At 43.9% G+C, this 18,896-nt stretch overlaps 1 protein-coding gene across 1 annotated transcript; it reads left to right on the forward strand.

The window, feature by feature from the left end:
- The first annotated feature begins 2,697 nt into the window (after positions 1-2,697).
- Positions 2,698-8,490, forward strand: hrh1 (histamine receptor H1). The gene is made up of 2 exons (XM_034166196.1): positions 2,698-3,307; positions 6,563-8,490. The coding sequence occupies exon 2, from the start codon at positions 6,693-6,695 to the stop codon at positions 8,328-8,330; it is 1,638 nt and encodes a 545-aa protein (XP_034022087.1). The 5' UTR covers positions 2,698-3,307; positions 6,563-6,692; the 3' UTR covers positions 8,331-8,490.
- The last annotated feature ends 10,406 nt before the right edge of the window (positions 8,491-18,896 follow it).

The following is an 18,896-nucleotide window of genomic DNA, read 5'->3' on the forward strand; positions in this document are numbered from 1 at the left end:
GTTTATAAGAATCTTGTTGCCCAGAAGAGAAAAGAGCGCCAACAACTACTCATAACTGTCACTCAGAAACACACACCTGCAGCCAGGTGTGAGTAGGAAAAGGCGCGGCGTCAGGACGCAGAGGCCCGATCTGTGAAATACTGGTCAGTCACTATTAATAATTTCTTATGTGTCCGACCTCGTTCGTTGATCATTAAAATTAATTCATTAGTTCTAAATGCCATCATAATTATTTATAGGAAAACGTTCTATTTTTATTTCTCAAACAAATGTTTGGGCCTGAAACAGTTTGGTATTATTTTCCTACTAAGGTTTGAACTTTGAGAGTGTTTACACACAAGAGAAAAGTGAGAAAATGTTCACGCCTGATTGAGAAAGTGTATAAACTGTGTAGTGAGGGGTTTTACAGCTTTGAAACGTCTATAATAATTGTAAAAAATAACGCCGCCTAACGTTGCGGTTTCGCGTATTTCGGGCTCTTTTTTAGAACGTAACTCCAGCGATTAATGAGGGAACACTGTAACACTTTATTGATTATATACCAAAAAACAATTGATACAACAGCCACTTTTGACGCTCTATTGGCAGGTGTCATGATTGGTGGAGTTCTTTTTCATTGCCGTCTTTCCGGCTTCCATGTCGTAAAATGAGGGTGTGTCAGAAGCGGAGTCTGAATATTTATAGGCGTGTTTATTATAATTACGATCGTTTCCACCCGCCGCATTTATCAAGATCACGTCAGGCATACGCCAGAAATGGGCAGGTGCGCACTGCTTGATACATGTCACGGCGACTTTGGTGTATTTTAAATTTACGCCGTAAATTTACGCCACAAGTGCGCAACATTGATACATGAGGCCCAGTATGTGGCAGCACCCTGACATTGGCGTGTCTGTGACTGAGTGAAAATGAGGCATCACTGTAAAGCCCTTTGACCATGAAAACAGTATATAAATGCAGTCAATTATAACTCAGGAGTGAGTGGTTTTCTGGCAAGGAAACAAATCTGGGTGAAAAACATCAAAGTAGGTTCACGCAGCAAGAAAGGTGCCACATGGCCAAAATGTACTTTTGTGGCCCCCTGGTAGGCCACAAAGGTACTACATGTGGATCATGAGAAGTCGTTAAGAATAAATAAATAAGAAATGTCTTTGAAATTCAATTTTACAACACAATTTATGATGACCTAAAATATGTGATTATTGGGATGTATAGAAAATAAAAGTAAACAAACAAACACAAGCCAAGAAAAGTGATGCTTACATATTTGACATTAGTTTCAGTGTAGACAGTATGAACCCAAGATACTTCATGTTTGTGTGTTGAGGAGGAGGAGGAAGAAGAAGAAAGAGGCACTGCATCAAGAAACGTCATCAGTAGTTGATATAACCACGTGGGCAAGGGATTACTTTGGGAAACCATTGTTAAGCACTACAACACAGTTACATTCAGAAATGCCACTTAAAGCTTTACTGTGCAAACAAGAAACCTTATATTAACCTTGTCCAGATGCAGAATAAAGTTCTCTGAGCTGGGCAGCACCCATCACACATTTAAAACATGTATTATGGTCAGATGGATCAGGATTTACCTCAACCAAGAAGGTATTCTTATCACCAACATTTGTCTGTTTGATTGTTAGCAGGACAACTCTAAAAGTAATGAATGGATTTCAATAACATTTTGTGGGAAGATAAATAATGTTCCTAGAAATAAGTGATTCAGTTTTGGAGATGATATGGAATATGTTTGAAACTGAGATCCAAACAAATATTTGACAGATAGCAATATTTAACTCAAACAGTTGTGAGGATGTTGATGAAATTTAGTTAGCAGATAGATAATGTTCTAGAAAATGGAACATATTTTGGATCCAGAATCCAAAAGGATTTGTAAGAAATATGTAGTCTTGGCAGAGCCATGCGCTCTGCTCTGCACCAGAGACAAAATGGACCATCCATCCAGTAACAAGTTAAAAAGCCAAGAGTCTGTCATAATATGTGGTTGTGTCAGGGCCCTTGATGTACACTTCTGTGATAGTAGCATTGATGCAGAAAGTACACTGAGATTTTAGAGCAACATATGCTGCCTTCAACAGTGTAAACCAGAACAAGTTAGCAGAACTCAAAATTATTGAGGCAATCAATTGCCACAAATTTTTTGAATTCATAAACTTAAGTCATTCATTCATTCATATATGCTACTTGTATGATTACAATTCACTCGAGGTCACCACAGCATATCCGAGGTAAATCTGCATGTTGAATTGACACAAGTTTTACACCAGATGCACTTCCTGACGCAACTCCACATTACATGGACAAATGTGGCAGGGATGGGGTTTGAACCAGGAAACTTCTGCAGTGAAGCCAAGCACACTAACCACCTGGGCACCACATCTGCTAAACGATTCATTAAGTCAACTCAAGTATTTTCATATATAACTACTTAATTCTTTTAAGTTGTGCTTAAGTTATGCTTTGAAGTTTTGCTTACTTAATATATAATTAGTTGAAGTCAATCGAAAATTCTGAGTTTAATTTACTCAAAAAGCAAGACTATGTTACATTACATTTTACATTCGTAAAACTTTGAGCTTACACTACTTAATCTTTTTAATTCATTTGAACATTCGAGTTTACAGTGAAGGTGACATATTTTACAGGGGCATGTGTGATTTTTTTTTTTTTTTTTTTTTTAATAAGACAGTGCAAAACCACATTTTGCACACAATAGGAAGGCATGGCAGCAGAAGTAGAGGGTACAGACACTGGACTAGCCTGCCTCAGTACACAGTGTGGACCTTTCCCCATTAGAGAATGTGTGGAGAATTTTGAAAAGAAAACGCAACAATGACAACCCCGTATCCCTTAACGTGTTTGCAGGAAGAATGGAGCAAAATATGCAGGAATAGATGTATATCAAAAAACATGAAATACCTTGGGATCATGCTGTCTGCACTAAATCAAAGTAAAAAGCAAGAATTACACCAAGTGTCCTTTTATGCTCTAATGACCACATTTCACTGGCTTCATTACACCCTCAGCTCAGTGCGAGGATCTTGAGCTGACTCACTCAACTGCGAATCAAAATGTGCCATTTTCTGCAGGTGAAAACCCAGTTAAGAAGGTGATCTTCACCCAACTGAAACACTGTAAACCGCAAAATACCCAGTCTGGCGACATCACAGTGAGAGAGTAAAGGAGCCAGAATTTTTCTTTGGCATTCCAGCCTCTCTCCCTCATTCGTTTCCTGATTTCATCCGGTATATTGGCTGGAAGGTTTTTGCTGAAATGCGCGCACCTCGGTAAGTTTTCAAATCAGCCTTTAACCCGATCATTTTATAGTGGAGTTTTTTTTAAGATAGCTGGCAAACCACTGTTTCCTCGCAGCTGTAAATGTATTTATTGTTTGCACGCGTTCCAACGTCAAAATGTTTGTGCGTCCTTCGAGTGCTCAACAAGTGGATCTTTGCGCACTGTCTTGCAGCATTTATTCCTTTTCATCGCCCGGACCTCAGCCTGGCAAATAGTGTCAGATTGATGATTTTTTTTTTTTTTTTTCATTTTCTGGCTCTTCTATAATCAAAACACATTCAAACATTGTTGACAATAATGTTGATCAATTTACGTATGCTGCCTCTTTGTGGCGCGTAAATAAGTGTGCGTCATGCGTAAAAATGCAGTTTCTCCCGATTTCTCCACTTATTCTTCGTGAAAACGGTGATAAATAATCTTCAGAAATATTTGTGTTGCGGAGGCAGTTATTATACAAACACATGCGCCATAAACAGAGCGGGAAAAATGTGTGCAATCAACACACTACAGCTCAAACAACACACAACAATAATAAGTCTAATTGTATTTAACTGAATGGAATGAGTTTGCGGGTCGTTTGATTGCTAATCTGAATCTTATTTTATAGCTGACAACTGACTGAGTGCAGCTGAAAGACTTTTGAACAATTTTGAAAAATTATGGTTCATTTGTAAAGAAATTATACAGACCGACAGAGCATATAGATGTTACATTTTCCTGAAAAGTCCAGTTTTTGCATGAAAACCATGAGGACAGAATGAGTCATGTTTTGATGATGCTGAGTGGGAATCTGCTGTGTGTTTTCGACTAAACACACACTTGTGAGCTGTTTTCTCTCCTCCTATGTGTCACCAGTGAATAATCCCAGACAGACAGATAATGTTAATAATACTTCAAAAACAGGTGTAAAGTCAATACTTCCAGCATACAAATGTAGCTGAAAACATTACAGTATGATGACTTAATAACAGTATTATAGAAATCTGATTAATTACAACCATAACATAAAGAACATTATGTAGTTTTATCATCAATATGGTTCATTTTTAAAGATGAAAAATGTGAAAATTTGTCAATCATACTGTATTAGTTTATATTTATGTGCAAGTATTAGATATTTAGTATTATATAATAACAATATCAACTATTGAGCAAATTTTCATTACTTGCCTTAAATATGGTTAAGCCAGTGTTCTCACTAATATACACTGATCAAAACAATTAAGGGTCCACCCCAGGTTTTGGGATTATTTTATGAAATACTGGTCTAATTCCAGCCCAGTCTCATGTTTTGTTTTGTTTTGGATTTTTTTATGCTCCCGTGATGAAATTAGTCAAATTTTCGTGAAGGGGTGTTTTTTTAACTCACTATTCCTAACCCTACTCCTACCCCCGCCCCTAACCTTAACCATAACCTAATCTCTTTCCCCCCACCCTAACCATAACCACCCCCGATCCCCCCGCTTCACTTTTAATTTCGTGCAGCCATCACGGAATGAATTAGAATGAATTTGCGCTTCCGTGATGAAAATGAGGCACTTTTCGTCACAATATCACAAACCAATAGATTAATGTATATTTTTTGCTGCTGAATCACGACTTGCCGTGAGACCAGGTTGTCTAATTCATATTTTTATCTTAGTTTTGGCAAGCAGGCAAAAAGGGGAGCAGACAGTGGGTGCCAATTAGAGGGACATCACACTACTCAGCCTCCCTGGTAAAGTCTACTGCAGGGTGCTGGAAAGGAGGGTTCGGCCGATAATCGAACCTCGGATTGAATAGGAAGTATGTGGTTCCGTCCTGGTCGTGGAACAACCAATGCTGGAGGGGGCCTGGGAGTATGCCCATCCAGTCTACATGTGTTTTGTGGACTTGGAGAAGGCGTATGATCGGGTACCCCGGGAGATACTGTGGGAGGTGCTGCGGGAGTATGGAGTGAGGGGGTCCCTTGTTTGTGATATTCATGGACAGGATATTGAGGCGTAGTCAGGGGGAGGAGGGTTCCAGTTTGGTGGGCTCAGGGTCTCATCTCTGCTTTTTGCAGATGATGGTCCTGTTGGCTTCATCAGTCTGTGACCTCCAACACTCACTGGATTGGTTCGCAGCTGAGTATGAAGCTGCTAGGATGAGGATCAGCACCTCTAAATGTGAGGCCATGGTTCTCAGCAGGAAACTGACGGATTGTCTACTCTGGGTAGGGAATGAGGTCTTGCCCCAAGTGAAGGAGTTCAGTCTTGCCCCAAGTGAAGGAGTTCAAGTACCTCGAGGTCTTCTTCACGAGTGAGTGGACAATGGAACATGAGATTGGCCAAAGAATCGGTGCAGCAGTGACGGAATTGCATTTGCTCTACTGTACTGTTGTGATGAAAAGGGAGCTGAGCCAAAAGCCGAAGCGCTTGATCTACTGGTCAATCTTCATTCCTACTCTCACCAAGGGTCCCTTAGAGACAAGGTGAGAAGCTCGGTCATCCGTGGGGAGTTCAGAGTAGTAGTGTCTTGGGAATGCCTCGGTATCCCCCAGTCAGAGGTGGTTAACCCGGAAAAGGGAAGTTTGGGGCCCCTGCTGGAGCTGTTGCCCTTGCGACCCGATCCCAAATAAGCGGTTGAAGATGAGTGATGAGTGTGAAGTGACAAATATTGTTTTCACCTATTTGTGACATTTGTTCCAGTCCCTCAATCAGTGAAAAAATGGAATAATCCAGGGCAGATGACATTTCCATGAACAGATGAATCAAGGGGGGTGTTGGGGCTACAGTCTTCATAAGTTACATGTGCAGAAATGGTCCCATGCTTCCATGGCAACTGGTTTATTTCAGTCATTTAAAAATCAATACCCCCAACAGTTCAGATCAATACACTTGGTGATTAAAAAGTACACATTTTGATATACCAGACAGAATGAAACAGAAACACAGATTCCTCCATATAAGTCCCCCAACATGTCCATGTGTCCATTCAGGCACACAGCCTGTATAGTGTTTTGTCATCATTTGGATTTTGCCACCCTCCACTTATGAAAGCCAGCTGGAGAGCGAAAGACAGATAACAGTCCTTTATGACTGTGCATCCAAATTAAATATGTATGAGGGCCAAGACTTTGTCAGTATTTATGTCTTTCCGCATCTGTGTTTTAGCTCTTTGAAATCTTGTATCAGCTGTTTGCAGTTAAAAACATTTAATTCTATTTGACATATATTTATATTGCCGATATCAACCTAACCTGTAACATTCTTTGTGTTTTATAGACTTTACTGTGTTGGATCTATATCACAAATGAACTATAAAAGAAGGGAAGGCGACAACGCTGATAAACACGTGTATTTAAAGGAGCGCCTGCTTCAGCTTACAACGTGATGTGACACCATCTTAACTACAATGGCATGCAGTTCATCGCCTTCTGCAGACTTCCTGCACCTCATCAAGAATGGCTGTGACCACAGCAACATCAGCTGGCGCGCCATCTTTAACGGTGACTCACTGAAGAGGAATCACACCACTGTCTATGAACGCCTGCACAGCACATTCCTGGGAGTCTTCCTGGGAAGTCTTTCTCTCCTCACAATAATCATGAATTTGCTGGTTCTCTATGCGGTGAAAAGAGAGAAGAGCCTCCACACTGTGGGGAACCTCTACATTGTTAGTCTTTCTGTAGCGGATCTCATCGTGGGGACGACAGTGATGCCTCTGAACCTGGTGTATTTATTGGAGGATGAATGGAAGCTGGGTCGTGCCATCTGCCAGCTTTGGCTGATCATGGACTACGTGGCAAGCACAGCCTCCATTTTTAGTCTGTTTATCCTGTGTTTGGACCGATACCGCTCAGTCAGGCAGCCACTCAAGTACCTCAAATATCGAACCCGGGGAAAAGCCAGTGTGATGATTTCTGGGGCCTGGCTGTTATCCATGATGTGGATTATTCCTATTTTGGGATGGAGGACTTTCACGCATGTAGACCTGAAACCTGAGGAAGAGAATAAATGCGACACAGATTTCCGTTTTGTCACGTGGTTTAAGGTTATTACTGCTGTCTTCAACTTCTACGTACCCTCAATTTTAATGCTGTGGTTTTACACACACATTTACTTGGCAGTCAGGCAACATCTCAGGGACCGAGAGAGAATCATCCACCCAAATGATTCATTTGCGGAACACAAGAATGAACAGAATGCTCAAACACCCGAAATAAATGAGTCAAAATCACCCAAGAGGGACTGTAATGTTCCACTGAAAGAATCAAAAAAGCAACGCTTGCTTGACCAGAATACTCTGGATCAGACATACTCTCTTGAGGACACAGATAAAAGCAAAATTGCTGCATCCGGGTGTCTACGAAAGAATAAAAAGTGCCAGCAAACATTGTTGTTTGTCACCACAACTAAACGGCTCAGGCTGGCACATAAGGCCAGACGGTGCTCCTTGTCTCCTGAGGAGAAGCAGACGGACACTGAGATTCCTATGAGGAGGTCCTCCGTGCCAAATGACTTAATATGCACAAACAGGAACAATGACAACAAACTTCAAGCATCTTTAAACGAATGTCACATCACAGTACCAAACTTGGTGAGAGACACACGTGATACGAATCAGATTTCTGACGTGCAACAGTACACATCTGTGCTCTGCAACAACTGTAACTCCAGCCACACTCTGCCCTGGATCGAAGAACGGGTTGAAGATGTGCAAAATGACACAGACAATGAAGGCAACCTGAAACAATCTTGGCAAAGGTTCATTGGCCACTCACGTCAGCGATTCCAAAGCTTGCGGATCAACAAAGAACACAAAGCAGCCAAGCAGTTGGGCTTCATCATCACCGCGTTCCTGTTGTGTTGGATACCGTACTTCATCGCCTTCATGGTCATGGCTTTCTGCAGAGAGTGTGTGCACCATGACCTTCATATGTTTACAATCTGGCTCGGGTACATCAACTCTACTCTTAATCCTTTTATATACCCTCTTTGCAATGGCAATTTTAAACGGGTTTTCAGAAATATTCTGAACATACAACTGTGACTGGTAACAGACACAAATACAGGGGGAAAATCATGATGCTGATATTCAGGTTGACCAGGGGAGGTGATGGTCTAGTGGTTAAGCGTTGGGCTTGAGACCAGAGGATGCTTGGTTCAAGTCCCAGCCTGACTGGAAAATCACTAAGGGCCCTTGGGCAAGGTCCTTAATCCCCTAGTTGCTCCGATGTGTAGTGAGCACCTTGTATGGCAGTACCCTGACATCGGGGTGAATGTGAGGCATTATTGTAAAGCGCCTGATGCAGTCGGAAAAGCGATATATAAATGCAGTCCATTTACCATCATTTTCAAAGAATAACAGGAAAAACACAAAGTGAAATATTTAATGTGTTTGAAACACTCCGAAGGACTTCAAAAAGCCAAAACTGTGTTTGAGTATTAAATTATTTTAATGTATTTATTATCTCATTTTTGTAATTTCCTAGTGGAGGAAAAGTTTATTTACTTTACAGGATCAGATACCATAAATACAAATAAGATGCTGACCCATAGCTCACTGTTCTCCATATTAAAGACTACATTGTATGTATGTACTATATGTACAATGACAATAAAAGTTATATTATTATTATTATTATTGTTATTACATTCTGATGTCTGGTGGTGTGTAGCATGTCAGGGTGACTTATGTTGTGATTTAGCTAGCTAAATAACTTAAATTGAAAAACTTTGGGTCATTAGTCTTTCTATTTATTAGTATTTGATTTTTTTAATTGATGAAGAAATTTCTGAAAAAAGAAAAAAAATGAGAGCTTTCCACACTAACATACTGACTTACAAATATGTTTTTACCTTTGTCAATAAAAAGCTCATTTGACATCTTCTGTAACATTCTCTCAATTTTTTTTAAATGTGTAATACATTTTTCAAAGTTTAATCAGTCTCCCTGTAAAGAACAAAAACTATTATAAACACAAGACTGTGAACCCGCCTGCCCCTCCAAAAACAAGTAAGTAAGGCCCTTCGGCTGCTCCCTTGCTTGCACGTTGGGTCGCCACAGCAAAAAAAAAAAAAAAAAAAAAATTTCACTTTAGCTGCCAGTTGAATGTGCAAATGACATGAACTTTATCTGTGCAAACTGCCACAAAAAAGCTTTTAAGTCGCTGTAACTGCAAATGTTGAATTCACATATCATTACCATAAATGTAAAGAAAACTAAGGAGATGATAACTGACCCTCGTTCTATTGGTGATCATACCCCTCTGGTAATCCATGATGAAGAAATCAATCAGGTCAGCTTTTACAGGTATCTAGGTATTTACTTAGATAACCAGTTAAGCTGGGAAACACGTCAATAACTTATGCTCTCGTTTACAGCAGAGGTTATATTTTCTGCGCAGACTCAGGGTGTTTGGGGTTGATCAGAACATCTTGTTTCTGTTTTATCAGGCTGTTTTGGAAAGCATTATCCGGTATGGGATGTCATCTTGGTACGGTAATCTCTCTGTCCAGTTAAAATCTAGGCTTGCTCGTCTGGTGAAGACTGCTATGAAAGTTGTAGGGAGGATGGGAAACTCTTCCCTGCAGTCCATGTATGAACGGTCTGTTCTCAAACAAGCACACAGAGCTTTGTCAGATCCTTCCCACATCCTCTATCCTGAGTATGAACTTCTACCGTCTGGTAGGCGATACAGAGTCCCTCAGTGCAAACTGAATCACTTTAAAAACACATTTGTGCACACGTCAATTAGAGTCTTAAATACTCGTATGGTTCCTGGGATAGGTAGTAGGATTGTGCGTTAATGACATGGTGGCATTGTTATTTTAGTGTTATTTATTCACTGTCAGTATTTTTCCTTAACCATATGTGGGAGATGGCTGTGCAATAGGGGTATGTGTTTTTAGGGATATGTGCAATATGCATTAATTATTTATGTGAGACTGCTGTGTAGGGGTATGTGCAATTTGGATATGTGTATTAGGGATGTGCAATATGTATGATTGGTGTGTGTATTAAGTTATGTAATATGCATGAGTCATGTAATTATGTCATGGCAGTTTTACTTTTTACTTGTGCAGCTCTTGGAGTCCAAGACAAATTTCCCGGAAGGGACAATAAAGTGTATCGTATCGTATCGTATATGATCATCAAAACCATTTTCAAATTAGTGTCTATTATTGTTAACAAGAGACACTTTTTTAAAATTAATTTTCCAGTTTAAAAACTTCAAAACAAACAAATATTTATTTTTTTTTCCACCTTATATATCTGAAATGAGGCAGGGGTGTGGCCAAGTGGTTAGTGCGCTTGGTTTCAGTGTGTAAGGTTTCCGGTTCAAACCCCTGCCACATTTCTCCATGGAATGTGGATTTGCATCAGGAAGGGCATCCGGCTTAAAACTTGTGCCAAATCAACATACAGATCCACCTTGGATCTGCTGTGGCGACCCCAAGTGAAAACAAGGGAGCAGCCGAAGGGGGTTACTTTATGTATCTGAAATGAAATTGAACATACCAGCATCGTGCGTAAAACAACTTATCTTTGGAAGCTTTAGTATCCATTTACAGCATTTGTTCTAGATTTGGCCCAGAACATCTGACAGACGTGATGTGACTGTAACAGTAAATATGCAGTAACATGAATTGCCAACCATTTGTTGTTGCAAATCCATTTCATAAAGATTTCTGGCAATTGTCTTTTGATCTCTCAATAAAATTCAACATGAAACATTTATTAGAACATTTGTTTGTCTTACACACAATTTTATTGGTTTATCAACACAAGTCTGGGAACACATGCTGGGATTGCACATCACTGCATCTGCAACACCATGGAACTGCCTTGGGTCTTGATATAGACCCAAGGGGAGGTGATGGTCTAGTGGTTAAGCGTTGGGCTTGAGACCAGAGGATCTTTGGTTCAAATCCCAGCCTGACCAGAAAATCACTAAGAGCCCTTGGTTGGGCCCTAGTTGCTCCCGGTGTGCAGAGAGCGCCTTGTATGGCAACACCCTGACATTGTGAGGTGAATGTGAGGCATTATTTGTAAAGCGCTTTGAGCATCCGATGCAGATGGAAAAGTGCCATATAAATGCAGTCCATTTACCATCTGATGTGGCTGCATCCTGGTTGGTCCATCCCCACCTCTTGAGAGTAACCATGTATCTGCGGCAGCTAGGTGAAGCGTGGTTGTCCCCTTGGCCTTCTTCAGCCACTGGTGTCCTCAACATTCAGATACCTATGCATTGGATAAGCATAGACAAAACATGCCATGTGGTCAAAACTTCGAAGGTGACACTGCTCAACTTGGTCTCCCTAAATAACCGCTAGTTTGGTACAAAATCACTCCAGTCGTTTCTAAGGATGCTCTGAAGATTCCTGGTACCAAAGATGTTGGGCAGAACATTTCATGATGCTTGTCCTCAGACCAACTTGATGATACATACCTGATAAAACTGAAGGTCTACATGTCTCCGTCTGGGGCAGACAGGCGTCACAAGATATTCTGTTCTGTGCTAATGCTGAGTGCTGACACAAACATCCACCACAAGGTCTTGAACACATACCATTCAGATGAGCAACGCGAACATGTCACCCACACATAAGGTCACTTTTTCACCCTATCATAAAGCTCCACTGATCCACCCAGCAGGGAAGGCCCATCCACTTGAAGGTAGCCTGATAACCGGCCTGGCTATGAATTGGACCGGATACTGGCCTCCATACTGGAGTGAGATTTCCCACTCCTAAATGACCAATAGGATAGCAGTGCTGGAATTCCCTCTCCTAAACGACCAATAGGAGAGCAGCGTTTGCGCCACATCAATGGGAGGCTGACGCATGGGCTGACGTCAGTATTTCGACCACCAACCAATCACAGGCTAGGAGAGAGAGGCCAGTATCTGGCCCAATTCAGGGCCGGTTGTCGGGCTAACTTGAAGGTTGGGCGAGTGCAGGCTTAAAATGCAGGGGAGCCTGGAGGCCGGGGTACTTGTAAACAGCAGTGTATGTAACATCTGTTTTCATGACCCCAGCGCTGTAATGGTGACTCTTTTTTGTTCAATGTGAGCATCTCTTTAATACAGCATCTAATTTTATAAGTCCATCTCATGTCTATCTTTGAATCTTAAGTTCACTCCCCACATAAAACTACCGGGGTGGGGCTCACAGGCAGAAAAACCCCAACAACATCCTGTTGTTACCTTCAACATTCAAGTCTCACAACCATACAGTAAGACAGGAACCACCAGGACTCCGAAGACTTGGGCTTTCTTTCTCGTGCAAACATATTACCATCACCAAGCAACCTCATGCCACCATAAGATCTTCTTTAACAAAACAAAAACAGTGAATCCAAAACATCTTAAGTGATTTAGAGAATGCTTCTTCCATTCTGGTGACTCTAAATTACCTATATAGTGCTTTTGTAATAAGAGTGAAACATCAATTTATCCATAAAACAAATTACACACATACTATACCCAGTGGTGGAATGCAACTGTATTTTCAGCATGTAAGTCACACCAGAGTCCAATTCATATGTGTCCAAAAGTGCCTCTTGAATAGGAACAAGAAGTCACACCAGAGTAAAAGTTGCACCATTTTCTGTATTGCAGCTCTTTCACTTGGAAGTTTTGTGCATTGTTGTAGTGTACTTTTATTATCAGCATTTGTTGTATTATTGGAGTTTATTTTGGTTATTGCTTTGATTCCTGGGAAAGCCATATATAAATACTTAATAATAACAGTAATAGCAATGAACATGCAATTTCTTTGTAACAAGTCATACCGGAGACTGGAGTATAAGTTGCAGAACCTCCTCCCAAACAAAGTAAAAAGAAAGAGACTTATACTTTGGAAAATATGTTAAGTACATTTATTCAAGTATTTAAGTACAAAATTGAGGAAACTGTACTTTACTTGACTATTTTTACTTTTTTCGTCTACTCCACTATTGCATAAGAAAATATCTGACAGTTTCACTTTTTAGATTCAGATCCACAATATTAGTATATATAATATTAGTTACCCAGCAGTAGGTTAACTAATACATAAAATGTATGTAAATAAATTAAAATTAGCTCCACATTTACCAGCTACAATATTAAAGTGATGAGTACATTCATGCATCAATAGTCATTATAATTGAATGATATACATACAGTATAACATACATGTTTTAGTTTTGTTAATTATTTTGATGCAAATAATTTTGCACATTTTCAACACAGGATTTTCCACAGTGTGGGATTATTTTTACATAAGGAAAATATCTGAGTACTTGTTCCATCACTGTCCTGTACCTGTCAAACAAAAATATTGTTTACATGACAGTATTAAATAATTTAAAAAATAATATTTCTGATTTAGGAACTAACATAGCATTTTCCACATGAAAAATAAGAAAAAACACATTTCATCAGATAGTTGTTAAAAACTATAATATCAAATGAATGAAAAAAATCACCCTTCAAGTAAGACGTCTTTAGTGCATAATCATGTCCAGAGTGACAGTGCTCTCAATCACAATATCATAGCAGCCAGTGAAAGTTCTGATGTTGTGCTAAGTGATTTTTCCAATAAATGAACACACACTATGAATACATTTGATGTGCTGATTCTAGAATTGTGACATTTCCCCAGAGCTTTATTTCTTACAACACCTAAAATATGACACGGTACAACACAGAACAAGTGTCTGCTGTCCACCAGTTAGCAGTGATGTGTTATTATTATTTATTTGGTGATGATTGGTCTATAATAAATGATAGGTCTGTAATAAACTATGTAGGCAGTGGTGGAAAAGTGGTTAAGTGTTCTTGTTTCCCACATGGAAGGTTCCCAGTTCCCAGCTACCCACTCTCCATGTAATGTGGAGTTGCATCAGGAAGGACATCTACCTCAGCTCTGCTGTGGAAACTCTGAGTGAAACAAGCGAGAAGCCGAATGGACTTAAATGTAGCTGAAATGTGAAAACACTGGCATATTCTCACAATGATGTATCTTATATACAGTATTACACTGTACATTCACACTTTGAAACTTCAAATCTTGTGACGTGAACACAGTTCTGTGTTTTGCAGGCAACATGCTGATTATAAATAAAGAAGCAATGAAAACCATTAACAGTACAATGATCATTGCTTCTTATTAAACTGTTTGCTGTAGAGTTGTAAGTTGATTACGTGCTGTTAGCTGGATAAATATAGCCTGTAAATTTGCCAAAGCCAACTGAACGGCAATAAAAATTGTGGAATGGTTCATGAAAACCGCTAATACTGGTTGTATGACCAACAGGATAACAAGATACACTTATCTAAAACAGCTCTGAGTGTAAAACAGATAAGTACATCAAGTCCTTCTTCTGTTTAAAATGGTCAAAGGTACACCCCCTGTCCACCATCTACATTACAGTGGCTTGCAACATATTCAGCCCCTTGGTATTGTTGTGTGGGCCGCTGAAGAGGAGGTACTGCTGGCCCACCACCACCAGAGGGCGCCGCCGCCCCACAGGAGCAGCCTCGGTAACAGCTGTCACCCATCACCTGAGACAGCTGACGGCAATTATCACTGGGGTATATCAGCAGGACGGCATCTCCACCTCATCGCCGAGATATCGTTCTACCTGGAAGGTAATAATCTCAGCTGACTGCTTGACAGTAACCTTTGTGATTTTTGTGAGTGATTGCAGACTTTTTTCTCCAACGAGAGGTGGAGGTAGCTTCCCTGCCGTACAGGTTGCTGGGTGCAAACGCGCCCACGTTAATTGTGTTCTTGTTCCTCGCCAGCAGTACCAGGTCCGACACGCGGAGGCAGTGGCCACCTGGGAGTTCGGAACTTGGCGGCTCCAGTATTCCCGGGGTCCTGTGGCGGAGGAAACCGTGTGGTTCCGGTTCTACTTTGGAGAGGCGTCTCCTATCTTCGAGCCTGCCCACACGACACCTTTGTGAATTGACCTTTGTCCATTGTTGTAATTTGTTGTGTTTGTTGTGCACGTTCGCAACAGTAAAGTGTTGTTATTTGACCTATTCCATTGTCCGTTCATTTGCGCCCCCTGTTGTGGGTCCGTGTTCCTACACTTTCCCAACAGGATATCTCGGCCAGCGTCATGGATCCCGAGGGGCGTCAACCGGCTGTTGAACGGCCAATGGAAGAACAAGGCGCACAGGCGTCCGCAGGAGGGGTAATCGGTGAGTTGCAGCGGATCCTCACCGCTTTCACGACTCGGTTAGACTTGATGGCCGAGCAGAACGCCCTCCTGAACCGCAGGGTGGAGGCTCTCGCCGCGCAGGTGGAAGCGCGCCCTCCGGGCGCCGCTGCGGCTCTCCCTCCCGTAGACCCTGTGCGTGACAGCGACGTTCCACTGGTTGTCCAACGACCCCCCCCACCATCCCCTGAAGCATACATAAGCCCCCCAGAGCCGTACGGAGGCTGTGTGGAGACGTGCGCGGATTTCCTTATGCAGTGTTCGCTTGTCTTCGCACAGCGTCCCGTCATGTACGCGACCGACGCTAGCAAAGTAGCTTATGTGATAAATCTGCTTCGTGGTGAGGCACGCGCTTGGGCTACAGCGCTCTGGGAGCAAAGTTCACGGCTCCTTCTGACATATGATGGGTTTGTGAGGGAGCTCAGAACAGTGTTCGATCACCCTAATAGAGGAGAGACCGCTTCAGCCGTGCTGCTGTCAATAAGACAGGGGCGCCGGAGCGCAGCTGCCTATGCAGTCGACTTCCGCATCGCGGCTGCGAGGTCCGGCTGGAATAGCACTGCCCTCCGCGCCGCCTTCGTAAACGGACTGTCATTGGTCCTCCAGGAGCACCTGGTGGCTAAGGACGAACCGTGGGATTTGGATGGGCTTATCGATCTTGTCATACGATTAGACAATCGGTTAAATGAGCGCCGTCGGGAACGAGACGAAGGGCGTGGCCAGGCACGCATCGTCCCTCTCCCTTCCGGTTCCGACCGCGTTCCGCCCTCCCCACGCTCCACGGCCCCTGCGCTCCGTGCGATCACAGCTCCCCCTGCTGACGAAGCTCTGGACACGAGTAGGGCAACATTTAGGGCACCGGTCACACAAAGGAGGCTGGCCCGCGGAGCGTGTTTTGTTTGTGGCTCGATTGAGCATCAGGTATGAGACTGCCCCGAACGGTTAAACACCAACGCCCGCCCCTAGACACTGGGCTGGGGGGGGCCGAGACGTTCACGTGGGACACACCCACATCGCCACACGACTCCCAGTTACAATCCTTTATGAGGATTTAACCCTGAAGGCCCCAGCACTGGTGGACACGGGCTCAGAAGGGAATTTGCTTGATAGCAAATGGGCCAGGGTGATAGGGTTCCCTCTGGTGGCGCTTACCTCGCCTGTGCAGGTACGGGCACTAGATGGCTCCCTACTCCCTCCAATCACCCACAAGACACCACCAGTAACTCTGGTGGTGTCGGGGAATCACCGGGAGGAGATCGAGTTTTTTGTAACTCTGGCCACCTCCCGTGTGATTTTAGGTTTTCCCTGGATGTTGAAGCACAATCCCCGGATCGATTGGCCGTCCGGGGTAGTGGTCCAGTGGAGCGAGACCTGCCATCGGGTATGTTTAGGTTCCTCGGTTCCTCCCGGTTCCCAGGCCAGGGAGGAGGTCAGAGCCCCGCCCAATCTAGGGACGGTGCCGGTGCAGTACCATGACCTTGCGGAGGTGTTCAGCAAGGATCTGGCACTCACCCTTCCCCCGCACCGCCCGTATGATTGTGCCATTGATTTGGTTCCAGGCGTTGAGTTCCCGTCCAGCAGGCTGTACAACCTCTCACGACCTGAACGCGAATCAATGGAGACCTACATCCGGGACTCTTTGGCTGCCGGGTTGATCCGGAATTCCACCTCCCCGATGGGTGCGGGTTTCTTTTTTGTGGGGCAAAAAGGATGGCGGATTACGTCCATGCATTGATTACAGGGGGCTGAACGAAATCACGGTTCGTAACCGATACCCCTTACCCTTGTTGGATTCGGTGTTCACGCCCCTGCATAGAGCCAAGATATTCACCAAGCTTGATCTTAGGAATGCGTATCACCTGGTTCGGATCCGGAAGGGAGACGAGTGGAAGACGGCATTTAACACCCCGTTAGGTCATTTTGAGTACCTGGTCATGCCGTTCGGTCTTACAAATGCTCCCGCGACGTTCCAAGCATTGGTTAATGATGTCTTGCGGGACTTCCTGCACCGATTCGTCTTCGTATATTTAGACGACATACTCATCTTTTCTCCGGATCCTGAGACCCATGTCCGACATGTACGTCAGGTCCTGCAGCGGTTATTGGAGAACCGGCTGTTTGTTAAGGGCGAGAAGTGTGAGTTTCACCGCACTTCTTTGTCCTTCCTGGGGTTCATCATCTCCCCCAACTCCGTCGCTCCTGATCCGGCCAAGGTTGCAGCGGTGAGAGACTGGCCCCAACCCACAAGCCGTAGGAAGCTGCAACAGTTCCTCGGCTTTGCGAATTTCTACAGGAGGTTCATTAAGGGCTACAGCCAGGTTGCTAGCCCCCTGACAGCCCTGACCTCACCAAAAGTCCCCTTCACCTGGTCGGATCGTTGCGATGCCGCGTTCAAGGAGTTGAAACGGCGCTTCTCGTCTGCACCCGTTCTGGTGCAGCCCGATCCTAGTCGCCAGTTAGTGGTTGAAGTGGATGCCTCGGACTCAGGGATAGGAGCTGTGCTGTCCCAGAGTGGGAAGACCGATAAGGTCCTTCATCCGTGTGCCTATTTTTCCCGCAGGTTGACCCCGGCTGAACGGAACTATGACGTCGGCAACCGAGAACTCCTTGCGGTGAAAGAGGCTCTTGAAGAGTGGAGACACCTGTTGGAGGGAACGTCCGTGCCATTCACGGTTTTCACTGACCACCGGAACCTGGAATATATCAGGACCGCCAAGCGGCTGAATCCCAGGCAAGCCCGCTGGTCACTGTTCTTCGGCCGTTTTGACTTCCGCATCACCTACCGGCCCGGGACCAAGAACCAGAAGTCGGATGCCTTGTCCCGGGTACACGAAGACGAGGTCAAAGCGGAGTTGTCGGATCCACCGGAACCCATCATCCCGGAGTCCACTATCGTGGCCACCCTCACCTGGGACGTAGAGAGAACCGTCCGGGAGGCCCTGGCACGAAGCCCGGACCCCGGGACTGGACCAAAGAACAGACTTTACGTCCCACCAGAGGCAAGGGCTGCAGTCCTGGACTTCTGTCACGGCTCTAAGCTCTCCTGTCACCCAGGGGTGCGAAGAACCGTGGCAGTTGTCCGGCAGCGCTTCTGGTGGGCGTCCCTGGAGGCCGACGTCCAGGACTATATCCAGGCCTGTACCACCTGTGCCAGGGGCAAGGCCGACCATCGCAAGGCTCCGGGACTGCTACAGCCGCTGCCCGTGCCTCATCGCCCCTGGTCCCACATCGGCCTGGATTTTGTCACGGGCCTCCCGCCGTCCCAGGGACACACCGTGATCCTCACGATAGTGGACCGATTCTCCAAGGCGGCCCACTTCGTGGCCCTCCCGAAGCTCCCTACGGCCCAGGAGACGGCGGACCTCCTGGTCCACCACGTCGTCCGCCTGCATGGGATACCAT

The sequence above is a fragment of the Thalassophryne amazonica genome, chromosome 3 (genome assembly GCF_902500255.1).
Source record: "Thalassophryne amazonica chromosome 3, fThaAma1.1, whole genome shotgun sequence".
Classification (NCBI taxonomy): Eukaryota; Metazoa; Chordata; class Actinopteri; order Batrachoidiformes; family Batrachoididae; genus Thalassophryne; species Thalassophryne amazonica.

What these genes read in the sequence shown, in the direction of transcription:
- hrh1 (XM_034166196.1), top strand. Translation starts at nt 6,693, where the DNA reads ATGGCATGCAGTTCATCGCCTTCTGCAGACTTCCTGCACCTCATCAAG.